Source organism: Furipterus horrens, unplaced genomic scaffold (genome assembly GCF_987537825.1).
Source record: "Furipterus horrens unplaced genomic scaffold, mFurHor1.1.pri manual_scaffold_1, whole genome shotgun sequence".
Classification (NCBI taxonomy): Eukaryota; Metazoa; Chordata; class Mammalia; order Chiroptera; family Furipteridae; genus Furipterus; species Furipterus horrens.
In genome coordinates, this window is record NW_028327171.1 from 186299991 (window position 1) to 186325793 (window position 25803).

Sequence of the window (25803 nt, forward strand, 5' to 3'; positions counted from 1 at the left end):
ACACTGATCACTCTTCCCCCCATTTGTGAGAGCACAGTTTGGTGCTACTTACGTCTAATGCGTTTGGCCAAGCAATCATGTTCAAACATGAGCACAGTTCTAAAATTTCAGGATCCCGTAACTATTGAGTTACATATTTTTTAAAAAGTTCCAGAAAGTGTCCAGGTGATCCAAGAGTTGCCTCTAAACTTAGACTACGGGCCCACAGGGCACTCCTGGCCACGCCTGTCAAGCACATGCTACTTCTATATTCTGTTTCAGTGGTGAGGTTCCATGAGGAGCCCTCTGGGCAGGAGGGCAGGAATGAGTGCCATGCTGCCAGAGTAAGATTTAGAAGAAGCACATGCACTAATCCCAGTGTTCCTGCCTTGAACCCGAGTCAGCTCCAGTAAGTCCCTTGAATGTAGAAATTATGTGTCACCCACAAAACCTGGCACAAGAACCACAAAAGATTTGCTCAAGTAAATCCCTTGGTTTGGTAGAGTTAGGGGTTCATCAACCTGGGGTTGGTATACAGCCAGCAAATAAATAACATGTAGTTAAATGTTTCTTCCAGAAAGCAAAGGACTCCCCAGAGTAGCTGCTGCTGACAAGCCAGCACAGATTTGTCCCACAATATAAGACAGCAATGTCACCATGCACAGCCCGATCATAAAAAGATTGAGTGCTCTTGTTGCGCTTCCAAGTACTCTCATTTCTGATGCAAGGCTTTGTAATATCATCACTATTCCATCGTCTTGCTCTTCAAAATAAAAATGCATATAACACATTTAGGGGGAAGTATTTAATTGGTACATGGCAACAGTCCATTTGGACATAATCCTAAAAGTGATGAGAAGTAGAATGTCATCTAGGAGGACCCATTTGTCAGTGTGCTGACAGCTAGGTTTTTAAAAATTCAGTCACAGAGAGTAGAATTTAAAAATAGACAGTTTAAACTTAGAATGGATTCTAGAAAGTGATATGTCCAATCTAACTCACAGAAATAGATCTTTAAGAGATTATGGAAAAGGGGGAGGACTTATTTAGATCCATCTGCTCTGTTTAACCAGAAGTACCTAAACCATTGAAAACAGTTCCTAAAGTTTCCAAGAAATACAGGACCCACAAAGTCTTGGGAATTCAGTTTAGGACAAAAAGCATTCTCCAAATCAACAATATTCTGAATGTAAAGACTAGAAGAACATTTTAGTTGCAACATATTCTAGAATTCAATTGCATGTAAAATTCAAATATAATCTATAGTACCCTGAATCTCAGTTTCCCTTTTAAAAGGCTCACTGATTCTACCGATTTGTATTGAATTTGAATTGGGTACTAGGCACTGGGGATCCAAACATAATTAAGAGATGGCCAATCTGGAAACTCATTGTATACAGTAGAAAGACAGAGTGGGTTGAGAGCTGTAATAACAGCAGCCCATCCAGATAAATACAGACTCTGAGCTCCAAATGCCATGCAAGGCAACAGCTCAGCTGGAGTTAGCACCATCTTTTAAATAATAATGAGGCTCTGTGGTCAACTCAAATAGTGCTCTTTCTTTCTAGTGGATGCTTCCACTTCTAAAGATAACTTGTTTTATTTTTTCCAGAAGAAGTAAAAAAAAAAAACACAAAGCAGCGGTAGCTTAAAAAAAGCAATCCAGGTTCCATACTGAGGTTTTGTAGAAAGGTGGATAGCCTTTGACAGGAGTTAGAGTGGCAAAGTCCAGGCACCTGGGGCACAGTCCATGAAAGGAGACACACCAGAGGCTGCCCAGCTGTGGTGCTGGTGGTGCGGGGTGAGGCTAGGAAAGTAGAACGGGAGAGAAGGGGCAGGCTTGGGAGGCTTTAAAGCTTTCGAGGGGACGTTTTAAACTTGAAATTCTTTTTGAATTTGATTACTATTACACTGGAAGAAGATCATGTATTTCAGTTTAAGAATTCTTACTGTTACATTCCCAATATTTAAGGAAATGTCTAACTTTTTTTTTCATTTCCTAGGGCTGCTGTAATGAAATCCCACAAGCTGTATGGTTTCAACAACAGAAATTGATGGTCTTACAGTTCTGGAGGCTAGAAATCTGAAAGCAAGGCATCGACAGGGTTATTTCCTTCTGAGCACTGTGATGAAAGGATTTGTTCAGCTTGTAGACGGTCGTCGTCACGTTCGTATGGCCTGTCTTCATCCAAATTTCCCGTTTGCATAAGAATAATGGTCATATAGGTGAAGACCCAACCTAATGACCACATTGTAACTTGATAACCTCTGTAAAGATCCCATCTCCAAGCAAGGTCACATTCTGAAGTAACAGGGTTAGGACATCAACATTGGCAGGGGGCAGGGCATAATTCAACACATAACATTTATATTATATAAGACAGAGTTACTGTCCACAAAGAATTTAGAATCTAATTGTGAGGTTGGGACTTAACCACATGACATAATTCAAGAATGATACTCAGAGGATGTAATCAAATTGAAAGTCCTGTGTTTTGGGGATAAGTCTTTAGAGGCCTACGTATCACATGTGCGTCGAATTAGGAAATTATAAGACAACTTGGATCAAATTCTGTCACCCCCTGTGCATCCTTCAGCAAGCAACCTTAACCTGTTTAGTTTCCTCATCTAGTGTCCATCATCAGGGGCATAATTAATCAGTAGCTATAACAGTTGCTATAGAAGTTACATGGACTATTCCTAAAAAACCTTCTCTAAATATAAAAGCACTATAAACATATTATCATGAAAAAATTAGAGTGAAGTCCAAAATCTTAAAACCTTAATTCTGCATTCTTTTGCACTCTAATTTGGAGCTCTCCTTTTATTCTTTAAGGTTTACCACAGCTACACAGATTGCCCACACCATCCCTCATTTCTCTTAGCTTGTCTCTGTAGGACACTGAGGCCATTCTTAGGGACAAGTGGCCTCATTTCAGTCACCCTGTGAGTCACACCTCAAGGACCGAGGCAGGACCGGCCTTGGTTTGTTGGTGGTGGTGATGATCACTACTCTGAAGTTCACCCCGCACCCAGCTGTATCCCACCAATGTGGTCAAAAGCACTGAACACAGCCCACTGATTTTCTCTTCTTTGCTGCTTCTGAGTGAAAAGCTTTGCTTTTCCATAAGTAGTTCAGAGCCTGCTGCAACATACATATTTCTTCAAAAGTGCTTTCTCCAGGGGACTTGAACATCGTTGTCAGTCAGCTACACTTAGAAGCAAGACACCAGAGAAAGGCCACGTTTTCCCCAACAGTACCGTTTTCTACCCCACTTTGCCTAGTCACAGGCAGCTCATTTTTACCCCTGTGTCTAAGACTGAAACCATGCCTGGCCCCCACTCCTGTAACATCTCAATTTGCAACGTGAAAATCAAGCCAAACCAATCCCAGCATATCTTTTCCACTTCAAACTCCAGAGACAATAGTTAGCCCCATAGTTTCCCATATGAATTTTATACTTGGGTGATTAGTGAAATATTATGGTTGAGCAAGCAGCATTCATAGGGTACAACTTAAATGATGTTTTTTTCTTTATTCTGCTTCCTGTTCTGCTCTGCTCTGTGAAATCAATTCTTTCCTGAAGATTGTACAAAATGAGACCAGCCCCTTGACTTTTCTGGTCATTCTGAAATGATGGAATGTCCTCTGGTCATATCAAGTCACAAAATTGCTCGCTTCTGCAAAGAAAATGTCCAGTCCTGTGTCAGAGTCAAAACTCCAAATGCCAATTAAAATGAAGTCTCCTCTGTCTTATCTCAGGCTTCCTTTCACTCATCATATTTTCCTACATACAGTGCTAAGGTTTTTTTCTTTAACTCAACAAATATTTTATGTAAAAGCATGGGATATACTTACCAGTACAGCAAACAGAAATAGAAAAATATATTCTTTGCCTTGCTAAAATATAATTTCACCATCATCATCATCGTCATTGACATTTCTTATATATTTATTAAAGAAGTCCTGGGCCAAGCACTTTATATGTATGTGGAAAAATCCCACTGAGGATTTTAGTCTTTACTATGAGACTGATATTGTTTTCAGAGAGGGAAAGTAACTTGCCCAGTGTCACCCTGGAAGCAAGTGGCAAGTCAGAGATTTAAACACAGGTCTCCCAACATCACAACCTAAGCACTTGACCACTAGCCTCTGACACATTAAGTTGGGAGGCTTATGACCAAGGATAGTGGGCAGCATAAGCTGCAAAGTCAGGAAAATTTCAACTTCTCCTTACCCTAACTATCCTTACTATCTATAAACAATACATTTTTATTTATTGTTCGGCAGTAATGTGGAACATGAATCGGACTAGAGTATGTTAGACTAAGATTCCTTAGGAAGCTAACAAGTTAGATGTGCAGACTGAGAGTGGGATAAGAGCCAAAACCCTGGGCAAGGTTTTCAAGTCTGATTTAAAAAAACAGCATTCTACTAACAAAAACAGAGAAATCAAAAACACTAGTTTGGCATGCCAGTCAATCTGTTCCGAAAAAGCGAAGGACCAGGTAGGCTATTCAGAGAGAAACGATCTTGGGAGCTTTAGACAGCGGCTGGGTTAGGGTTAGCTAGTGACAAGCAGGGCTGAGGGAAGCCCCGGTTTGCAGAGTTCACCCCTCTCTGTGATGTACACACTCTCTTCACAGCGGACTGTGTGCAGCCAACGTGAGGGCAATGAAAGCAGAGTTGAGAAGAGAGGTGCAGACGTGGTTCTCATGAGCCAGGAAAAGATGACTCCAGTCACCCTTGGTCAGAAAATGAAGCTTTCTGCCCTGGCTGGTGTGGCTCAGTGGATTGAGCGCCGGCCTGCAACCCAAAGGGTTGACGGTTCAATTCCCAGTCAGGGCACATGCCTGGGCTGCAGGCCAGGTCCCCAGTTGGGGTTGTATGAGAGGCAACCACACACTGACATTTTTCTCCCTCTCGTTCTCCCTCCCTTCGCCTCTCTCTAAAAATAAATAAGGAAATCTTTAAAAAAAAAAAAAGAAAGAAGAAAAAAAATGAAGCTTTCTGCTTAGACTGGCTAACAACTGGGAATGAATGAAATTCATTCAATAAAACCTAAAGAATGTAAGAGGATAAGGAAGGAGGGAGTTTCAGTAAAGAAAAAAAAAAAAGAATGAATGGCCAGAAAACTTGGGAGCCAGGACAGCATCACAGCCAATGAAGAAACAGCCTGAAAAAAAGGGGCAGCATCTACGGCTGGGGTGGCGAAGACTGACAACACTGGGTGTCTGACTCGTGAGAGTTATTGTTGACCTTCAAGTGCATAGTTTTGGTAAATAGTCGGGTAAAGGTGCCCTATTGTAACCTCTTATAAAAAAGAATTCTCCATAACCATTGTTTATTTCTTTCTATCTTTTTCTCAATAGAGATGTTGAAGAAGTTTTGAAATATATGACTATTTAAAGAATATTAAAAATATTTCAGCTCATGTACACTTATGGGTAGTGGTCACATGTGCCTTTAGGAGACAGTAAATAACATCAGTGAGAGTTTAGAGAAAGATGAGTAGGTTTGGCATTTTATAGCAAAGGAATTTCTGTGCCCTAAACAATCATATTAGATCAGCAATTTTCAAGCAGTGCGTCACAAGAATTTTTAAAACATGCAGTACCTGACTATCTAGTCAGGGGCACTGACCTCTTTTCCCTCAGACTGTCAAATAAAAAAAAGACAACAGCCAATACAACAATAGCCATCCAGTGTGAATGAATCAAAATTATACCTACATTTTTGTCAAAATGGCAAAAAATACACTTTTTGGTGTGCTGCAAAATGTCAGTAATTAGTTTATGTGTACCATGGATGGAAAAGGTTGGAAAATCACTGTATTATATCATGTCAGCCTTCCTGTGCCCAGTTTTTATACATTCTCAGCCCTGTGCATTTATAAGCCCAAGGGATCGGGCACTGCACTGAAAAGGGCACATAAAAAATAACAGAACAAAATATATTCCTGTGTATCTGATAAGAGAAGTCACCTGAAAAACTGACGGCTTTACAAGAAGAAACTTTCACTGACAGATTATAGCTCAGACAAAGGGACAGTAAGTACTGATGGGTTATTTTAGATAGCGCTGTAAAAAACTATTTATAAAATAAATCTGTATGAGCCTCCATTAAAGGAACTGACTCACCATACTCTACTAAATCTTCAAAGGTGGAATGATGTTCAGTGTGGGCACCGCAAACGCCCATTTAACATCTTCTGGTGTAACCACACAAGCTCACCTGGTACAAAAGAGACTGAGAAAGAGAACCATCTAAATCACATGGGAACCATTCCAAACCCTGAGTGTATGCCTCTAGAAGGAACGTGAAATACACAGTTCTTCTAAGAATCCCACGAGGCTGAGTGGAATTTTAGTTTTAAATGAGAGGGGGTTTTATATAAGAAGAGCCCCTAAACACAAGCCAACTTCTCTCTCTTTTTTTTTCCCTTTGGCACTCAGTCTAAGAGAGGAATCTGTTCTAGTATTGGAAGAAAAATTGGCTCTGCTGAACTCGTTGTTAAGTTATATTTCATTCCTACAGAGGTTTTCAAAGACAATTTTAACTACACTCAAAAATCACCTGCAGGAATTGATTTTAGCACCTAACTGCTTTTAAAAAGCAACTCCAATGAAGAGGAAATTCCTATTTCACACTGTGTGTTTTCTGACTATTTCACTGAGCAACCATGGGCCTATTACTTAATCCATCTGTGCCCTCAGTTTTTCATGTAACATGAGGCCAGTGGAGTAAATGATCATTAATTTCCTTTCAAAAATCTAAAACCCCTATGACCTTAAGGTTAACAATAAATGTAAACAGATGAATAATCTATATTAAGTATTCCAAATGATGAAAATACAGTACTTCCCCTACCAATATTCAATTTCCTTAAGTGAGTAATATGGTTTCATTACATATGAGTGAGACTTATGCAAAATGAGGTTCCATCCATGGCATCACACAATGCACAGATATTGTCGCTACTTAGCAGTATTGCTGTAGTCAGAAAGGCTTTTACAAGTAACAATAATGCCTTTCTAAGAGAAATTTTATTAGTTACACTGCACCCCATTCAGACAAATGAATCACATGATGGATGAGAAAATTCTAAGTGACCTGACGCATGCTGACCTGTAACCTTGCTCAGATCAGCACTGCCCATGGGCCATGTGCACAGCACAGTTCACCTTGTTTACCTCCTTACAATGGCTCAGGAATGACAGGTTTGGACAGTTCAAGCAAACAGAAAAAACAGCTGTCAAGTAGCCGGAAACTAAAAATGTAACCTCCTCCAGATGTTCACTGAGTTCTTAAGGCTTTCCTTTTCACACGGAATGTTGCATCATATCAAAAATATGCCACAGACACACGCTTAAAGAAAAGACCTATTTGGATGCTGTAAAAAGATATCTAATAAATATTTAGAATCCTATTAGTTAACATAATGCAAATTCTTAGTCAGAAATTTCAAGGTTGTTTTTTTTAAGGGGGGAGGTTAGTCTTTCAGTAACATGTTTGCTTCTGATAGTATCATTTACTGCTATTAACTATAGTACCCCTCAAAAAGTAGTACTTATTCCTATAGAGGAAAAAGATAATTCCTTGATTCATCAATAAATTCATAATAGTACTTGTTTGTACTAGAGGTATAATAGTTACATTATGAATATGTAAGTACACATTTCAGAATGTTAAAAACACTATAGATATTCTTCATGCTAAACTACACACAACTTTCAGAAAAACATCTCTGATGGTTTGAGCAGCAGATGCATGATTTTAGAAATAAAAGAACAATAAAGGACACACAAAAAATGAGAGTATAAAGTAGTAAACATGCTAAATTTATGGCATTAATTTATGTCTATTTAAACATACAGTGATTTCCATACTGAAGACAGAAGCCATGGATAAAGAAACAGGAAGCAAAAGGCCAATATATTGTATAATAATTGAAAAAGAAACCCTATTATGACAGCCCTTTAATATGATTTTAAATATAAATGATATTTTAAAAATTCTTTCAAATGCTTGGTACATAAGCTCCTACTGTTTTTGAACAAAGAAGTGAGTAAATACCAAAGCTAATCCACTGAATAAGTCATTAGAAGAAAACTACATACTATGAAATACTCTTCAATTAAAAGTATTTACTTTTATTTCATTTGCTCTAGTCTAGAACTCACTCTTTAATGATTTTAGACAGCATGGATAATGCAGCACGGACAGTATGAGAGGAAAACAAAACTCTCAGTTAACATTTATAGAATAACCTGATAGAAAATAAAAATCATCTCAATATATAGGTAGAAAAATGCCCATTTCAAATATTTCATGCAACCAGTATGTTAGGGAATAAAACATACTAAAGTTTCTTTGGCTACATTGAACTATACAATATTTTTAGAAACTACTGTCCAGGGAAGTCTTCCACAACTATTTTGAACAGGTGGACTTCTCTGTGAACCAAATCTTAGATATGCGTATTAAAAGAAAGATCTGTGACATCAATGCAATGCTTCAATTTCAGATTCTACTAATTGCTACTGTGCATTCATAATGTCAGACACTGTCCTTGGTCCACCTTGAATGTGTCCTCTCATTCAGTCTCCTGAACACCTTGCAAAGTGTATCCCAAAGTATGACACCTTCTAACCCCAGCATGTATTCTTGCAATGTCCATACAAGGATGTTTTAGGCTTTGGAACAGACCAGAGGACCAGTCACATTGTTAGCAAGACACATACGTCTATTATGGCAGAGACATTGACTGCTCACTAAATAGCCAAGGGCATCTCTGTTTCCCAGTCCCCTTGCAGTTAGGCACATCATGGGACTCACGATGAATGATGGGCTGTGAGCAGGACTGAAATGTGTCACCTTAGGGCCAAAGCAGTTAAGAGCTAGTGTAAGAGTCCCCAGCTCTCTCTTCCCTTGACACCTATTCCAGGAGGTTTTGTGTTCCAGATGGTGTAATGACAAGATAGTTGAGCCTTTAATAATCCAATTTGGCAAAAATCAAGAGGGTAGTGAGCCTGCATCACAAAAGGACAGCACAAAACAAGACCCCGCCAACCCATGCAGTACACACAGCATTAGCAATAAATCTTCTTCTGTTCTTTAAGCCACTGAAGTTTTGGGATTAGCTCATTTCTACAGCATAAACTGACCTATCCTGACTACTAGAAGGTGGAGCAAATGTAGGTTTACAGTTGTGAATACAAAAACACATAGTTTATTCTTCTATTATTATTTTCCATATGAACAACTGTAAACCTACTTTTGCCCCACCCTGTACAACCAGTAACAAAAAGTAATTCAGAGTTAAGCTGTTTCAAAAACCATTTCATGTACAAAACCCTTATTTTCTAAAAGAATTTTTAAACTTTAAAAACATGACCTAAAACAACTTTTCTTTGGCAGTAATCATGTAAAAATACCAAAAGAACTTAAGAACAGCTACTCTCTACTGCATTTGATAGCTATTTTGAAAGCTCAAAGCCCAGTACATAAATTCTTTGTTCCATTTGACTGAATTTCAGATTAAACTATACCTTTCCCATCACCCCAGAAAGCATGTTGGTATAGAACTTACATAATACTCAAGTTAAAATACTGTATTGTTTAGCATTCATATTTTAAGACCTTTATGTAATGTGCTTTGTTTCATAGGAATTGATTTTGTTTTCTATAAACAAAAGTGGCCACTTTAATCTGGAAATCTCTTCTTGTGGGTTAATTCTGTGGGTGAGTTTGTACTTCAGCTTCAGGCTACCAGGAATTGATTTTATTATTATAACTAGTAGCCAAAATAATGATAAGAATTTACAATCAGCAGTACCTTACAATGAACCTGACAGCTGTATACACATTTTCTTACTTAACTTTCATGATACTTGTACTTTTCTTTGTCCTTTCTTTCTTACAGATTAAGAAACTGAGGCTTAAAAAGATAATCTAATTCATCCAAGCTAATAAGTGGTTTGAATTAGTAGTTTGTCTGACTATAGAGCCTGTGCTCTTACAAGTGACAATACCAGAATTTCTCAAAGTGTGCTGCATGGGGTGATACTGGGTGGCTCACAAACAACAGTTCTTTTTTAACAGTTAATGCATATTAGAAAGAAATATAACACACACAGATAAGCCTTCCCAGATCTTATTGCTTAGAACAAGGTCAGGGTAGATAATCAGCTTGTTTTGGTTTAATCAGGTGGTTTAAAAATATATTAATAGTACAGGTGATAATCCAATATTGCAAAAACATTAAAAGTTGGAAAATGATGGACTACATTTTTGAACACAGAGGGGGAAAAAATAAAGACGGGGACACAAAACGTAAGTTCCAGCTTTGACTGCCTCCAACCAGTTGTATGGCATCACCATTCTGGATCTTGTTTTTTTCCTATAAAATATCAGTTGAAACTTTGGGATCTGAGAGCTCTAAAATATATGGACTTAGAATATGCCTTTGAAATAAGAGGAATCTTCATTTTTATATCCTTTAAACTACTCATGCTTCCCTTCATTTATCTATTAAACTTGTATCTTTATCTGATATAAATAAATAAATATAATAAAATATGTAATCTTAATGCCTTGGCTAACTATTGTGGCCTGACTTTATTTTACTACCCAAATGCAAACAGATATGGAAAAATGTCATAATACACAAGTCATAATATTTTTGTAAGACAGAGTCAAAATAGAGTTGTTCTGTCACTCATCTTTGAAGACATAATGAACACATGGATGCTAAGATGTATACTCAAAGTGTGATCTGCACAGGGTTAGTAAACTATGTATTACTGGGTCCATGACAAGATAAGAAGCTTGCACCAGAATATGAAATATAGTATTCCCTCACTTATCGCGGGTATTACGTTCCAGACTCCCCTGCGAAGTAGGAACCTTACATTTATTCTACATTCTTAAACCTACGTAACTGTAACAACATACGTATACAGTACCGCAAAATCCCGCGATATAGAGAAAAATCCATGATAAATAATTAAATATAATATTTTTAAAAATCCCGCGATACAGTGAGGCCATGATAAGTGAACCGCGATATAGCAAGGGACTACTGTACCTACATCAAGGAGCCCATTATTTAGTTTAGATAACTTTTAATAGCAATATTTCCTAAATAAAGGAAGCAGTTATACTGATTTCCATTCTGGTGGAATTTCCTTATCTAGTAACAAACCGATGGTCAACCAGAACTTTGAGTAACAGAGGTGAATAGCACAGTAGATACTTCTGGCTTCATAGTGTGCATTTCCTAGCTCTGTTCGGTACCTGAAGTTGCCTGCAACTGAGAAACGGCAAGTGAAACCTTTTGAAATGTTTTTCTTTTGAACAGTCAGAAAAGTAAGCACCAGACCAAACATTAAGAGGAGTTAGAGTATGAGGCTGAAACAAATGTAATATGCTCTGCCTCCTGTTTAAAGGGCGTCCATCTGATTTTTCATGGAGAGCTGTTGGAGTTGGCTACCCTAAGTGTTTCTGCACAAAATAAACATTTGGCTCTTTTTATTGAGTGAGTTTGGAAGGAGGCAATGTTAAACTTGTGAGGGGTCAAGTCTAATTTTGGAGACCAACAATAAATTATAAGCCTAGTGGTGTCTGAAAACCATCTACAAGGCATTAATTGCTGTAATTGGGAGACTTAGGGCTATAGCTATATGACGATCACGTCTGGAAGTCTCAGGGTGTATATAAGAAAATGTAATTAGCATCTGCTTTGAGAATCATGTTTACACCCAGTTTCCACAAATGATGCCTTGATATTTTCAACTTTTTTCTTTTGTATTCCCAACAGGACCTCTATACTGCCTAAAATGGCTAGACAGGGATTTATATTTCTGATCCAAGAGGATATATTTTCCCTCCAGATTAGTAGTGCTAAAAGTCAGATGGAATGAGTTTTACAGTGTAAATATTAACAATTAGCCAAACCCCCAAACACAAAACAAAACAAACTCAGACTTGTAGAGAGCCAGAATATATAAGCCAAGGGAAACACAATCAAAAAGTGGCATTTGCCCATAAGCTACACCTTGCCAGCCTGATGCTCCACCCAAATCCTTCCCCTTTGGAACTTATTTCTGTAGAGACCATGTCTCTGCTCCACAAATAAAACTAGACGTTGCTAGGAAACAGCCCAGATTCTCAAGACACAACTGAAGGGGAATAGCTGCTTCCTACCAAGAAGCATAAAAATCTGAAGCTATTTCTGACATACGTGCTACTGTTAGGAAACCTACATTTTCAGCACATCTATTTCACAGAACTCAAGAGCCGTTTGCCATAACAGCCTTAAATTGATGACGGAACTATGACCCCAAAACTCTCTTCCCCATCCCAGCCTTGCATTTTTTCTTTTCTTTCAGGTCTTCTCCAAATGTATCGTCTCAGCTGTCTTCATTTAAAAATGACAAACTTGCATATTTTCAAGTTACTAATTAGTCATCTGAATGATTCTCCCTGTTACAATATTAGTGCTACAACATTTTTGAAAATTTCCAGATGACTTGGAGTTATTGTTTTCAAATAACAAGTTTTTGTTATTTCTTTTTAAAAACAACTACCGAAGTGGTAACTACCGAAGTAGCCCACCGACTCTTTGCCCCTCTTTTTCCCTTCCTCATCTTTCGTTACAGCCACCCCAGCAGCTAAGTTACGAATAACTGCTGGTATAAGAAAGCTTCATTAATGAAGCTCTTTTATACATTTATAGCAAAAACTTTGAAGTGCCAGTCCAAGCCTCTTCTAACTTTCTGTTCTGTCATCCTTAGCGTTCATCTTCCTGATTGATGCCTCAAGGTTGCTATATAGATACAACTCAAGATAGTACATCCTTCCACCAGAGTCCCAAGTACAAGAGAAGGGGAAGTTTAAAGATTCCCTCTTCATGAAGCTCCAGCTTGTCACTGTAAAAGGAAGTTACCCAAAGTCGTTCCCTTACATCTCACGGGCCTGAGCTAGGTTATGTGCCCACCCCTAGACAACTCACTAGATAATTACCACATAGAGTTAGACCTTTCCTGAGTGTGGGGAGGGCCCACCTGCCTGAGGTCGAAGGCTGGTTGCCCATTTCTTGACCCCAGCAGGAAAAAGGGGTCAGGAAATGGCTGTCTGACCACTGTGCTGCCCCCCTATTCTTCTCCAAGTGGGGTGGCAAAGTCCCCACAGAAGTGAGGCTGCCTCTAGAACAGCCTGCCGGGGCCTCAAGAGAGAAATGGCTATCTCTGCACAGAGTCAGTTCTCTTTCCACTCATGCTGAGGTCCCAGATTAGCCAGTCTTTCTTTTTAGCACAGCTGTGGCCCAGACACTATATACATGCACCATGTGTAATATTCTAGACGCTGGGACCGAATTCTACTTTCCTAGCTAATCCTTAGACCGATTCCAGATTTAGAACACTGACCTCTATTTCTGCCTCTAGAAAATGAAACATAAGAACACGAATATTTTGTGGCTTTGGTCATTCAGAGATAGTATGAACATTCCTATGAATTACTTAGTGCCTTGTTGATTAAATCTAGATAGAGAAATACAACAGGTGGGATGGGGAAGCAGAAAGAAAGATGGGAAAGTATGAAGTAACAGGAGCCAATGTCTTAAATGGTTCTAGCAACTTACAGAGTAAGTCATTCATACAGAAAAGAAATCATCCCATATAAAAAACATTAAAATTGATTATGTTTCAAAGAAATATCACATAAAAAGCATTTAAGAAAAACACAGTCTGCTCTTTGTAATCTCGTACAAAGCATTACAAAATCTAAAATGAGATGAAAGGAAAAAGTATCAAAAGAAAAGTGAAAAGAAGGAAGTGCATGAAATCCAGAAGGGTGATATTATATCAAAACCAGAAGAGTTTCTTCAAAACAATAAGACATTTTGTGAATAGACATCAGATATAAAAATATAATTTTTAAATAACGTGACTTCCCCACTTTGAATATATATTTAAACACACTTGGGGAAAATGCTGAACTCTGAAGACTTTCCCCTCTCTTGTTGTCATTATAAGAAAAAAAATTTATTTTCTCTTTTGCCATTTTAGATGTCTTGCTATCCAGCATGGTTAAACATTAAGAGATATAAAAGCAACTACAAACCAATTAATATAAAATTTCTTGTCCCAGAGTAACATAAAGTGCAATGGGTTTAACATTCTAATACAATTTCAGCAAGGATGTCACTTTGCCTCAAACCAGGATTTCCTGACAGTGGCAATGTTGACACTCAGGGACAGATAATTCTTTGCTGTAGGGGCTGTCCTGTGCATTTCAGGATATTTAGCAGCATCCCTGGTCTCCCATTTCCCCCACCAAGTCGTGCCAGCCAAAAATGTCTCCTGACATTGCCAAATGTCCTATAGTGAGAAAAATCTCCCTAATTTATTTATTTAAAAACAAAAAACAAAATCAAAGAAACATGCTTGATTTATAATGTACATTGAAAGCAACAATGTCTTCCTAATAAAATAACTGATGTGAATTTTTTTTTAATTCCCTTCATTCAGTGAACATGTTCTCTAACTTCGAGGAATGTTAGATTTTATAGTCAAGTTCGATTTGTATTTTCGTTGTGGTTTTATTAGTAAGTTTTGACTTTTACTTTCAAATAAAGCAGACTATATTTTCTGGACTACATTATTCATCATTCACCTATCTATGGATACAACTTAGCTAAAGAGAGCTGGGACACTTATTGAAACAAACAGCAACCTATTTCTAAGTCATGTGTTCAAAGAATATGACACTTTCTTCACCTAATTGATCTAGGACACATCAAAGAATTCTGAAATAATACTTTAGACAACCAGCTGTCCTTAATAAAATTCAACCTTCAGAAAATACAGGACATTTTTTTCAGCCCAGTTATCTAAATCTAAGTATCTTTTTTATCAGTTTAAAAATATTCATAAATGCTAATAGCCACGTCTTTCCAAAGTGGAACTATTGATCAAGGGCAACATGAAGTTTTAAAAAGGAAATACTGTAAAATCTGCAGGTCTTGGCATTTAATTAGGGTAGAGATGTAACCACAGAATCTATATCAGCAAAGGTATTTATAACTGTTTCCCGCCCACCCCACAGAGGAAGGAAGAATTCCCAGAATCTTGCTGTTTTTATTGATGTGTGTGAATTTTTTTTATAGGAGAAAATACAGAAAAGTATAATGTCCAAGTAAAATGTAGGCTCTCGGACACAAGCAAGTCCATCGCATTTGACTCACCTATGTGATAAAGTCCAATCCAGTCACTGGGGTCCACCTCCTCTTTAATGTCCCAGAAGATAATGAGGTTCTGGGCTTGCCCCAGCGTATACTCGTACATGCTGGCAGTCAAGCTGGAGCGGCTCTCAGAGGTCACCAGGTCCGTGTCACTGTTGGCCCGCTGTAGGGTCATGTTCTCTGGCATGGAGCTCTGGGCGGCAAGGCTCTGCAGGTTCTCGGGGCTCAGTGTGTACCGCATCTGGGGATTTCGACGCCGCACAAACAGCAGGTGCTCCCGGGCTGAGCTGGCCATCCCGTCTGCCTCTCTGAGGTCGGCTTCCTACAAAGCTGCAAGACAAGACAAGCACAAAGCATTAGTGCTGCAACACAAGGAATTAGGTTTAAGCTTCCCAGGCATAAAGCCTGGAGGAGTGTCTATTAAAGCCTGACCGAGCAATGATCTTCTACTGTCAAAATAAAACCTCTTGTTTTACTGTCAACTGCTGATGTCAGAAACAACGAGGTCAGATGATGAGCAAGGCCATCACACCCCTGTGGCCCTCGACTTCACTCTGCACAGCTTCCTCCTAGCAAATAAGGAAGAAGGGCATTTCTCTATCATCCCTTTTAGGTCTGTTCTTTCTCCTCCAGAAATGGCATCCTTTTCTCCTTTATCCCTCACACAATTATTTGCTGCAGCTATTAAATTTTAAAATAGCAAAACAAAAAATTTGACATATGCGAAACACAGTTGAAATATCTCATCAGGACAAATTCACCTGCTCAATTTCCTTTGCATAGGAATGTTACTCACTGAAGTCTTTTTCAGGAGCTCCTCACTTAACTAGTGACTGAAAACTATGACACCCAAGCATTCTCTAGCCCTCCCTTTCTGGCTCTTCTTCCCCTGGTAGCAATTTTTATGATCTGATGTACCACATAGTACCATGTACTTATTTATTTGGTTATTGTGTACTTTCCCCACAAGAATATAAACTTGGGGAAGGATGGTCTCTCCAATAAGCTAAAAACAAATGAAAAACTTGAACACGGAAGTGAAACCATAAAATTCCTATTAGAAAATATAGGCAGTAAGCAACCTGACATCAGTTTTGGCGATTACATTTTGGTGTAATTGATTACACCAAAAACAAAGGCAACGAAAGCAAAAACAAACAAGTGAGACTAATCAAACTAAAAAGCCTCTGCACAGCAAAGGAAACAGTTATCAAAATGAAAAGGCAACCTACAGAATGGCAGAAGAGACTTGCAAATCCTGAATCTAATGACGGGTTAAACCCAAATATATATATATTTTAAATCATACAACTCTGGTGACCGGTGGGTACTGGAAATAACAGGGGGACAATTTCTAAAGTATATGGTTATTTAACTACTATGCTGTAAACCTGAAACTAAAACAAAATAATATTGAATGCAAACTGTAACTAAAAAATAAATTTCAAAAAAAATTATACAATTTAATAGCCAAAAAATCCTATTAAAAATGGACTGGGGCACTGAATAGATATTTCTCCAAAAAATATATACAAATAACCAACAGGCACAGGAAAAGGTGCTCAAACATCACTAATTTTCAGGGAAATACAAATCAAAACTACAATGAGATATCACTTCACACCTTTTAGAACGGCTATCATCAGGAAGACAAGTGTTGGTGAGAATGTAGAGAAAAGGGAACCCTTGTATACTGTTGGCGGGAATGTAAATTAGTATGGAAAACTATGGAAAACAGTATGGAAGTGCCTCAAAAACTAAAAATAGAACTACTATATGATCCAGCAAATCCACTTCTGGGTATTTATCCAAAGGGACTAAAAATAGTATCAAAGAGCTCTCTGTACCCCCATGTTCACTGCAGCATTATTCATAATAGTCAAGATATGGCAACAACCTAAGCAACCATCAACAAATAAATGAATAAATCAATAAAGATATGGTATATGAGGTCTGTCCAGAAGGTATCCAGCCATGTAAAATGAAGAAGATACAAGATGCAAGAAACACTGTATACAGAACAATGAAGACTCAGTCCCCTTCAAAGCAGGCACCTTGGGACCTCACACAATTCTCCCAATCACTGTCAGCTGCCCGTTATATTTTCCTGAATCTCACTGATGGTCTGAAATCTCTTCCCTTTCAAAGGAGACTTTAGTTTTGGGAAAAGCCAGAAGTTGCAGGGCACCAGATCTGGACTGTAGGGAGGCTGAGTCACCTGGGTGATTTCATGTTTCGCAAAAAAACTCTGCACAAGACACATACATGCGTGACTGGGAGCATTGTCGTGATGAAGCTGCCAATCACCAGTGGCCCATAGCTGCAGCCTTCTGAATCATCAAAATTCGTTTCCATGGAGGAATGTTCAAGCTTAATGCAAAACCTGATGCAGATTCCTTGCTCTACTTGATCAGTCATTTTGAATGTGACGGCTGCACAGTACACATGCTCACTCAACAGCGTCTACCGCCCCCACTGACTAGTTCAATGAAGTCATCATCGTTCACGCATGCACATTCCAGTCCACTCTCTTGGCTGCCAGGTTACACTGATGTCACACAAATTTTTCTCGTTATATTAACAATGGCTGGACTTTTTCTGGACAGACCTTGGACATGTGCATATACGTATACAATGAAATATAATTCAGCCATGAGAAAGAAGGAAATCCTCCTAGTTGTGACAACATGGATGGACCTTGGGGCATTATGCTAAGTGAAATAAGCCAGAGGAAGACAAATACTATATTATCTCACTTATATGTAGAATCTAAAAAAAAAAAAGAAAAACCAGCCAAACTCTTAGAAACAGAGAGAAGGAGAGTAGTTGCCAGGAGCTGGAACATGGAGCAAATAGGGAGAGGTTGGTAAAAAGGTCCAAAATTTCAGCTATATGGTGAACGAGGTCTGAGGATCTAACGTAAAACATGGTGACTATAGGTGATAACGCTGTATTATATAATTGAAATTTGCTAAAAGAGTAGAACTTAAATGTTCTCATCAAAGGACATATATGTGAGATAATGGATATGCTCATTAACTAGAGGGTGAAAATCCTTTAACAATGCATACAAGCGTATCACCACAATGTACACTTTAAATATCTTACAATATTATTTATTGACCATACTTCAATAAAGCTGAAAAAAAACACAAATGTAAGTTGCACAAAGGCAAATATTTTCATCTGTTTTGTTGACTATTTTATCCCCAGTGTATACCACAGTGCCTGATACGTGGTAGGTATTGATAAATATTTGTTAAAACCACTACTGTTATTTTAATAGGTAAATATTATAATCACCGAATTAATGCCTATGGTAGCGACTTTTCAACCAGTATGCCATAAGAATTTTTAAAACATGTAATACTTGACTAGTCAGGGGGACTGATCTCTTTTTCCCTTAGATTGTGAAATTTAAGAATGGCAATGGCCCTGGCTGGTGTGACTCAGTAGATTGAGCGCTGCCCTGCAAATCAAAGGGTTGCTGGTTCGATTCCCGGTCAGAGCATATACCTGGGTTATGGGCCAGGTCCCCAGTTGGGGGCCTGCAATAGTACCTCTCACACATTGATGTTTTTCTCCTTCTCTTAATCCCTCCCTTCCCCCTCTCTAAAAGTAAATAAATAAAATCTTTTTAAAAAATGGCAATGGCTAACACAACAAATGCCGTCTGATGTGAATGATTCAAAATTATATCTGCTGCTGCAGAAGTTTAGTAATTAGTTTATGTGTGCCATGAGATGAAAAAGGTTGAGAATCATTGCTCTATGGCTAAGAGTTGGGAAGAGAAATGCTGGGACTTAAAAACAGATAACAGAGATTAAATGCTAAAGACCACCTTTACGGTGACAAATCCCTGCCAGCTCTCCCTAGTGCTGGATGACCTTGTGCTTAGGTAAAAAGGAGAAAAAACAGTCTGTCTTTCTCCTGCCTTCCCATTCAACATGGCTTCTAGTTCCCAGAGCCTAGAAATCGGCTACATTAGAATACACGGGCCTTTGAGTTACATAACTCACAACTCAGACACAGCTCTTACAGAATTGTTTCCACATAAAAATTTAATCCCAACTTCCAAACAATTCACTTGTAAAAGAACTTTTAAAGCCCACCACTCACAAACTGGTGACTGCACGTAGTGAGAAGTGAGATTAGAGAGATTAGGAGAATTTTGGGCCCAGAACGTGAAGTTTTTCAGTTGGAACCTCACCAAGAGCCATGAGCACAGAGCCATTCCAGGGTCTTGAGCAGAAGAGTCAAAATAGGAAATGTAACTGGGAAACTGAACGAGAGCTCACACAGGGGCTGATTGCCAGAGGAAGAAAACAGAGGTGGGGTAACCAGTTAGAATCTGGTTAAGGCATCTGACTGCTGAAAAAATGGATTTTATTTACACACAAAAAAATCATGAATATTTAAAAAAAGAAAAGCCAAAGACTTAACAACAGATTGAATACAGGGGGTAAAAGTGAAGAAGAAATCAAGACTAAATTCTGTATTTTTGATCTAAGTGACAAGAGAATCCCAGAAACTTTTGATAAGGCTGAGACAAAACAATACCATTGTGGGTGAGTTTGAAGTAACTGCAATATGTCCATGTAACCATGTCCCAAAGACTCTTGTGAGAATGAGCGTGAGTTGCTGGTTTTAAGAGGCCAGGGATAAAACAAATATTCAACTGCAAGTTTCTTCTTAATAGTGGCCTTCGTATTTATTAATTAAAATTGACTGTGCCAATGTATCTCTTAAGAGCTTATTAGCACAGTGTTAAAAAACCTCATTCAGATGTTCTACTTTTACATAAGAAGTGAAATCAGAATGCTTACATTACAATAAGCTGCTATTACCAAACCTGCTATGGAAAACTTCATTTTTCCCTTATAGGAAAAGTAATGTAGTTTTAGAGTTTACATTTCTACACTGAGTAAGATCCAACACCATGCAAAAAAAATAAATTTGCAAAGTTGCATAAAACTGAAAACAAAACAAACTACTCTAAATTTTATAGTTAAAATTTTTAATCTAGTGCTCCTCAATCAACAAGGAATGACTGCTTTTGATTTTCTCCAACTGGAATCTAAGACTTCTTCATTGGCTTCTTGGTTTCATATCCACGCCCTCCATAACAAGAAAGACGAATTTTCTTCAGAATATCATCCATGCTCTTCTTAAAAGCTTTAGAAGATAAAGCTGATAGTAAGGGAAACTGAGCAGTCTCCACCATATCTATTAAGGGAAAGAAGGTTCTTTAAAACTCCTCCAACAATCCCTGCCATGGTGAGCCTCTGCTGCCGCTCTAGGTCCCATTCCCAAGGGACACAATTTACCTTGATGAAGCACTCCTGAAATAAACCCTCCCTCTTCTCATTGTGATGAGGTCTGCACTATGCTGCTCTCTCAGATAACAGACATCTGCTTAAACAATAACTGAAAACAAAATCACTTTTCTTCCAGAGGTCAAAAGAGATGTAATTACTAAGCACATTGCAAAACACCTTAGTATACAACTTCATTTCCAAAAGCAGCAGATTTTGTTTAGAAAATACAGACAGTAGCAGATGACAAATATATTAAGCAAGTGTTTTTGTCTAAAATATTTTTGCTAAAACATTTGGAGGTGAATGTCAATTTACTAAACCTCACCTGAAGGGTAATTACAGAACCCATGCATTATCAAATAATTTTCACCTACACTGGACATGAATAAATAAAAGCAATAATAACTAACATCCTTATTTAACCCTTCAAAATTCCCCCAAACACCACACACCACACAAATCCACACCTGTTCAACTATACTACGCTTCAAACTCCATGTGTGTTTTACTATATAAATGAGGGAAACACAGAGGGAAAAATACTATATTTATGTCAAGAGACACTAAAGAACATTAGTCCGCAAAAAGCAGAGGTGAGAGAGATCCAGAAAGAGAAAATCGAGAGTCATCAGACCCAACAATGCCAGTTGGCATCTAAGATGAAGAAATCCATCACCGAACTCTCAACCAAGGATCCCTCCCAGCAGCTTTCCAGAGTATTCATAGTCATTATTCAGTGTTTATCATACACAGTAATAACCCAGTGCTTAGCTTACTTGGCAAGAGAGTGCTAGTAAAATGATTAAGACAAGAAAAATCTCTTTTTTTGTTTTTTGAATCTTTATTCTATTTTTTCCATTACCATTTAATCCCCTTATACCTCCTCCCCCCAGCAATCACCACATGTCCATGTCCATGAGTCCTCTTTTTTTAAAGATTTATTTATTTTAGAGAGAGGGGAAGGGAGGGAGAAAGAGGGAGAGAAACACCAATGTGTGGTTGGCTCTCGCACACCCCCAACTGGGGGCCTGGCCCGCAACCCAGGCATGTGCCCTGCCTGGGAATCGAACCGGAGACCCTTTGTTTCATAGTCCGGCACTCAATCCACTGAGCCACACCAGTAGGGCATAGTCCTTTTTCCTTTTTGTTCAATGCCTCCACCCCTTAACCACCCCCTCCCTCCTAACTAGCTGTCATCCTGCTCTCCATCTGTGAGTCTAACAATTTCTCCTATAACACCTGCCAGTAAATGCTCATGAGTTCAGGGCACTTGACAGAGAGCCTGGGGTGACTGAAGTATCCCTCACTACTTCTTCCAAGGTGGAAAGTATCCAAAAATGCAATTTTCCCTCCAGACCAGTGCCCTTTAAGTAAAGGCGCTTCTCCCTGCAATTTTATCAAATGATACCTTATGATCCACAACATAAAAATAACCCGCTTGTAAATTTGGAAATGGGTATACACAAACAGAAATAAATAATTTGGAGTTCCAGAAGTTGTTCATTTTAAAAATTGAGTCTAACGGTGCCTTCAAGATGTTGATTAGCTTTAAATCAGTAAATATGCAATTAGACAAGAGAAAACAATTAAGATTTGGTTTAACTTTTTGAACTTAACAAGGTTTCTAATTCAATTATTTAATTAAACTTTTCTTTGCAGGTGTGATTAGATAATTCACAAAAGAAAAACTCATTAATAATTATATATAAAAATAAATGTAAAAAATAAGATGCAATTTTTTATCCATTAAAATGTCAGCTTTGAAAATCAACAGTCCTCAAAAGTAAAGACAGAAACCCATATGCCGCTGAGAGGACAGCGTTATAAAGCTTGCTGGCACCTTGGATGTGCTCACACCCTCTGACTCAGTGATCCATTTACAGGGCTCTAACCTAAGGAAAGAAGCAGAAACACTGGCAAAGATTTATGGAAAAAAAATGTTTATCACAACATTATTCATAATAGAAAGCAGCCTGAAAGCAAAATAAACTTTTAGCAATAAAGAAGAGTTCAATTATGGGATATCTACATTACAGAATACTATAAACGTATTTTTAACATTTGACTTGGGAACTTGTTCACTGTAATATAATAACTAAAATCAAATACTGGTACATACACAACATACACTTGACCCTTGAACAACGTGGGGGTTAGGGATACTGATCACCTGGCTTAGTTGAAAATCCACATTTAACCACTGACACCCTAAAAAACTTAACTACAAATAGCCTAAAGTTGACCAAAAGCCTCACTAAGAACAAAAACAGTTGATGAGCAATAAAGTAAGCTAGAGAAAAACTGTTATTAGGGAAGAGAAAATACATTTACAGTGCTGTACACATGTTTGTTGAAAAAAATCCACATATAAGTGGACTGTGCAGTTTAAACCCATATTGTTCAAGGGTCACCTGTACTTAAATTGTGTTAATAAACACATATAGAAAAAAAAGACACTTTTTCAGTAGTTATCAATAGTGGGATTGCAAATAATTTTCCTTTCTTTTTGATATGGTACATTAGTTAGTTGCAGGGAACAGAAACTCCTCTGATAAAATGAAACAGAAAGGGAGCCCTGGCTGCTGTGGCTCAGTGGATTGAGCGTGGGCCTGCGAGCCAAGTGTCGCTGGTTTGATTCCCAGTCAGGGCACATTACTGGGTTGCACGTCAGATCCCCAGTTAGGGACACAAGTGAGAGGCAACCACACAGTGATGTTTCTCTTCCTCTCTTTCTCCTTTCCGCTCTCTCTAAAAATAAAATAAATAAACAAATAAATAAATTAATTAATTTTTTTAAATGAAACAGAAAGGAACTTGACTGGAAAGATACAGGTAGCTCCTAAAGCAAAAAGAAGAAGAAAAAGAATGAGTCAAAGATGCTCTCGGGTTACAGCGGCCACCAGGATCAGTCCACCCAGACAACTGTCCCCTCACTAAGATATTACTCGGGATGGAGTCCTGGAAGAGCACCCTAATGAACCCATAGAGAAGAAGAGAAGACATCTAGACCAGCAATTCTACCCAAACTAAAGGCAGTGAGGGAACAGTGATTCCTCAAAAAGAATTCAGCTGTTAGTAGAAGAGGAAATGAATGCTGGACAAAAATTTTAAAAAAGAAAAAACACTAACAAAATATCAGCATCCAAATGACAGACCCTTAAATATACAAAGAGAGAAGAATATATACCAGCAAGTGGGAGAAGAACAAAGGCAGCATCTTTACTCATTTACCTTAGCAGCTCTGAGGACACACTGTCCTGAGTCCCTTACTGGAATGATAGTCATTGGCATAGACACCAATTTTTTAAAACACTGACTATACTTTTTTAAATGCTATTAAATTAAGAAGAGCCAAGCTTCATCTCAAGAATAATCTTTAAGTGTCATGTCAGATTAGGAAAATGGAAACCGAAACTTCACATATTTTCAAAACCTTTTGAAAATTCCAATCTGTTTTTCAGTAAGCACAGATGAAGTTCCATGGTCTATCCAGGTACTAAGAAAAAGAAAAGAAAAAACTCTTTGTTCTATATCAAGTACTGTGGGTGGTTTGCTTGTCTATTTACAAATATTGACACTTTATGTGAAAGAAATGGAATCAATTCATTTTAGAGTCATCTCTTTTGAAAGATATTAAACTTTTACTCCCTGTAAATGCTTAGGGGTAACCATGTCTTTTTTCTTTTGCATGGAATACATCCCTAAACATTATCTTCAGCTAAAGCTGTAGGTCATCACCAGTTGTTGGTAAAAGGAATTCAGAAATTTAAGAATTCTACATTATTTTTGTGTTGGTTGAAACCCAGTTACTGGGAAAGTTTTCCTTGCAAAGAGAAATGACAAAACATAGGCTACTAGTTATTCATTGTCAAAAGCTGCCAGAAAAGATAACCAACAGTATTTAAATACAACAGTTTATTCCATTAAACACCAGAGTTCATAACTGTATAAACACTAGTAATTGCAGTGTGTACTCTCTGCCACACAGAACACATTTTTAAACGTTAGTGACTTTCTCTTTCCCTCCCCACTGTCTCCACAGTCCTCAGCCGAGTTCACAGCATCTATCTAGACCATCACTGCTCAGTAGGCCTCTCTGATCTTTTTATTTCCCCCCAGACAATCCATCTACTCTGATCCTGCAGCTCATTTTTGACAACACTCCCAATCAACTAAACAACATAATGAAAAGCCCAAGATGGAAACAGAAAAAGGGATAGGGATGGGACTAAGTTTAAGTAGGGTGAGCAGGGCAGGTCTCTCACAGGCAGTGACATTTAAGCTGACTAAGCTAAGGACTGAAGTCAGCAGGTCATTGTATAGTCCAGGTGAGGTGAGGATGGCATGGATTTGAATGATGACTCCAGGGGTCAGGGTGGAGAGGAGACAGTGGATTTTCGAGTGGATATCTTTCTACTTCTTAAATAAACCAAAGTTCCATACAAACTTCCCACTCAAGCTTACCTACTCCACTCTCCATGACAATGCTTAGCATGCCCAGCACTGCCCACACCATTCTCTCCACCTTCTGCCCCATGTCACCTGCAAGGTCTAAGGACCTCTCTCCTCTTGAAGGATACCCAGACAGAGGCAACATTTCTGTAACTGAATTCCAGTGGCCTTTTTTATATCATTTATATCAACTGTACTTCACGATGCCTCATCATCTAATTATGAAGATGAAAGCCTTCTCTTGCCAGACTAGAAACTCTTTGAGGACGATTAGTATTTCTCTTACATGTTATAGCCTCCACAAAATAGTAAGTGATTAGTAAATATTTTTCAAATGGATGAAGTTAACTGCTACTAATGAGAAAAGAAGAACATAAAATCAAATCAACAGTATGAATACATGTTGACTTTTTTAGATGTAACTAGCCATCCAAACAGGATTTATTGAGTCAAGTGTCTGTGATGAAAAGTGTATGATAAGGCCTTTGCTACAGTATAGAAAGAAATAAAAATCAACCTACATGAAAGAAACTGAGAACAATCAACTGTCCCCTATATTATAAGGTGTAAGTGCACGAGTCAGAGTTCGCCACAGAAAATGATCAGCAGGGGCTGCAGTGTTTAAGAAAAGTTTAATGAAAAAAATGAGGCTGGACCTTGAAAAATGCGAAGAGGCCAGGGAAATATGGCATCAAGTCTAGGCCACAGAATCTAATTAAAAAATAAGAAAAGATAGGAATTAGCTTTCACTGACCTCATCTGGTCCAAACCACTGTCCTCTGGATAAATAATTGCCTCCTTCCCTG

At 38.2% G+C, this 25803-nt stretch overlaps 1 protein-coding gene across 1 annotated transcript in view; it reads right to left on the reverse strand.

The window, feature by feature from the left end:
* Nucleotides 1–15551, reverse strand: part of HECW2 (HECT, C2 and WW domain containing E3 ubiquitin protein ligase 2) — a 217615-nt gene extending 202064 nt beyond the window's left edge. The window contains exon 1 of the mRNA XM_090282068.1: nucleotides 15231–15551. Coding sequence (XP_090138194.1) covers nucleotides 15231–15522 — 292 coding nt within the window. The 5' untranslated portion in view covers nucleotides 15523–15551. The remainder of the gene's footprint in view (nucleotides 1–15230) is intronic.
* Between the last annotated feature and the right edge of the window lie 10252 nt (nucleotides 15552–25803).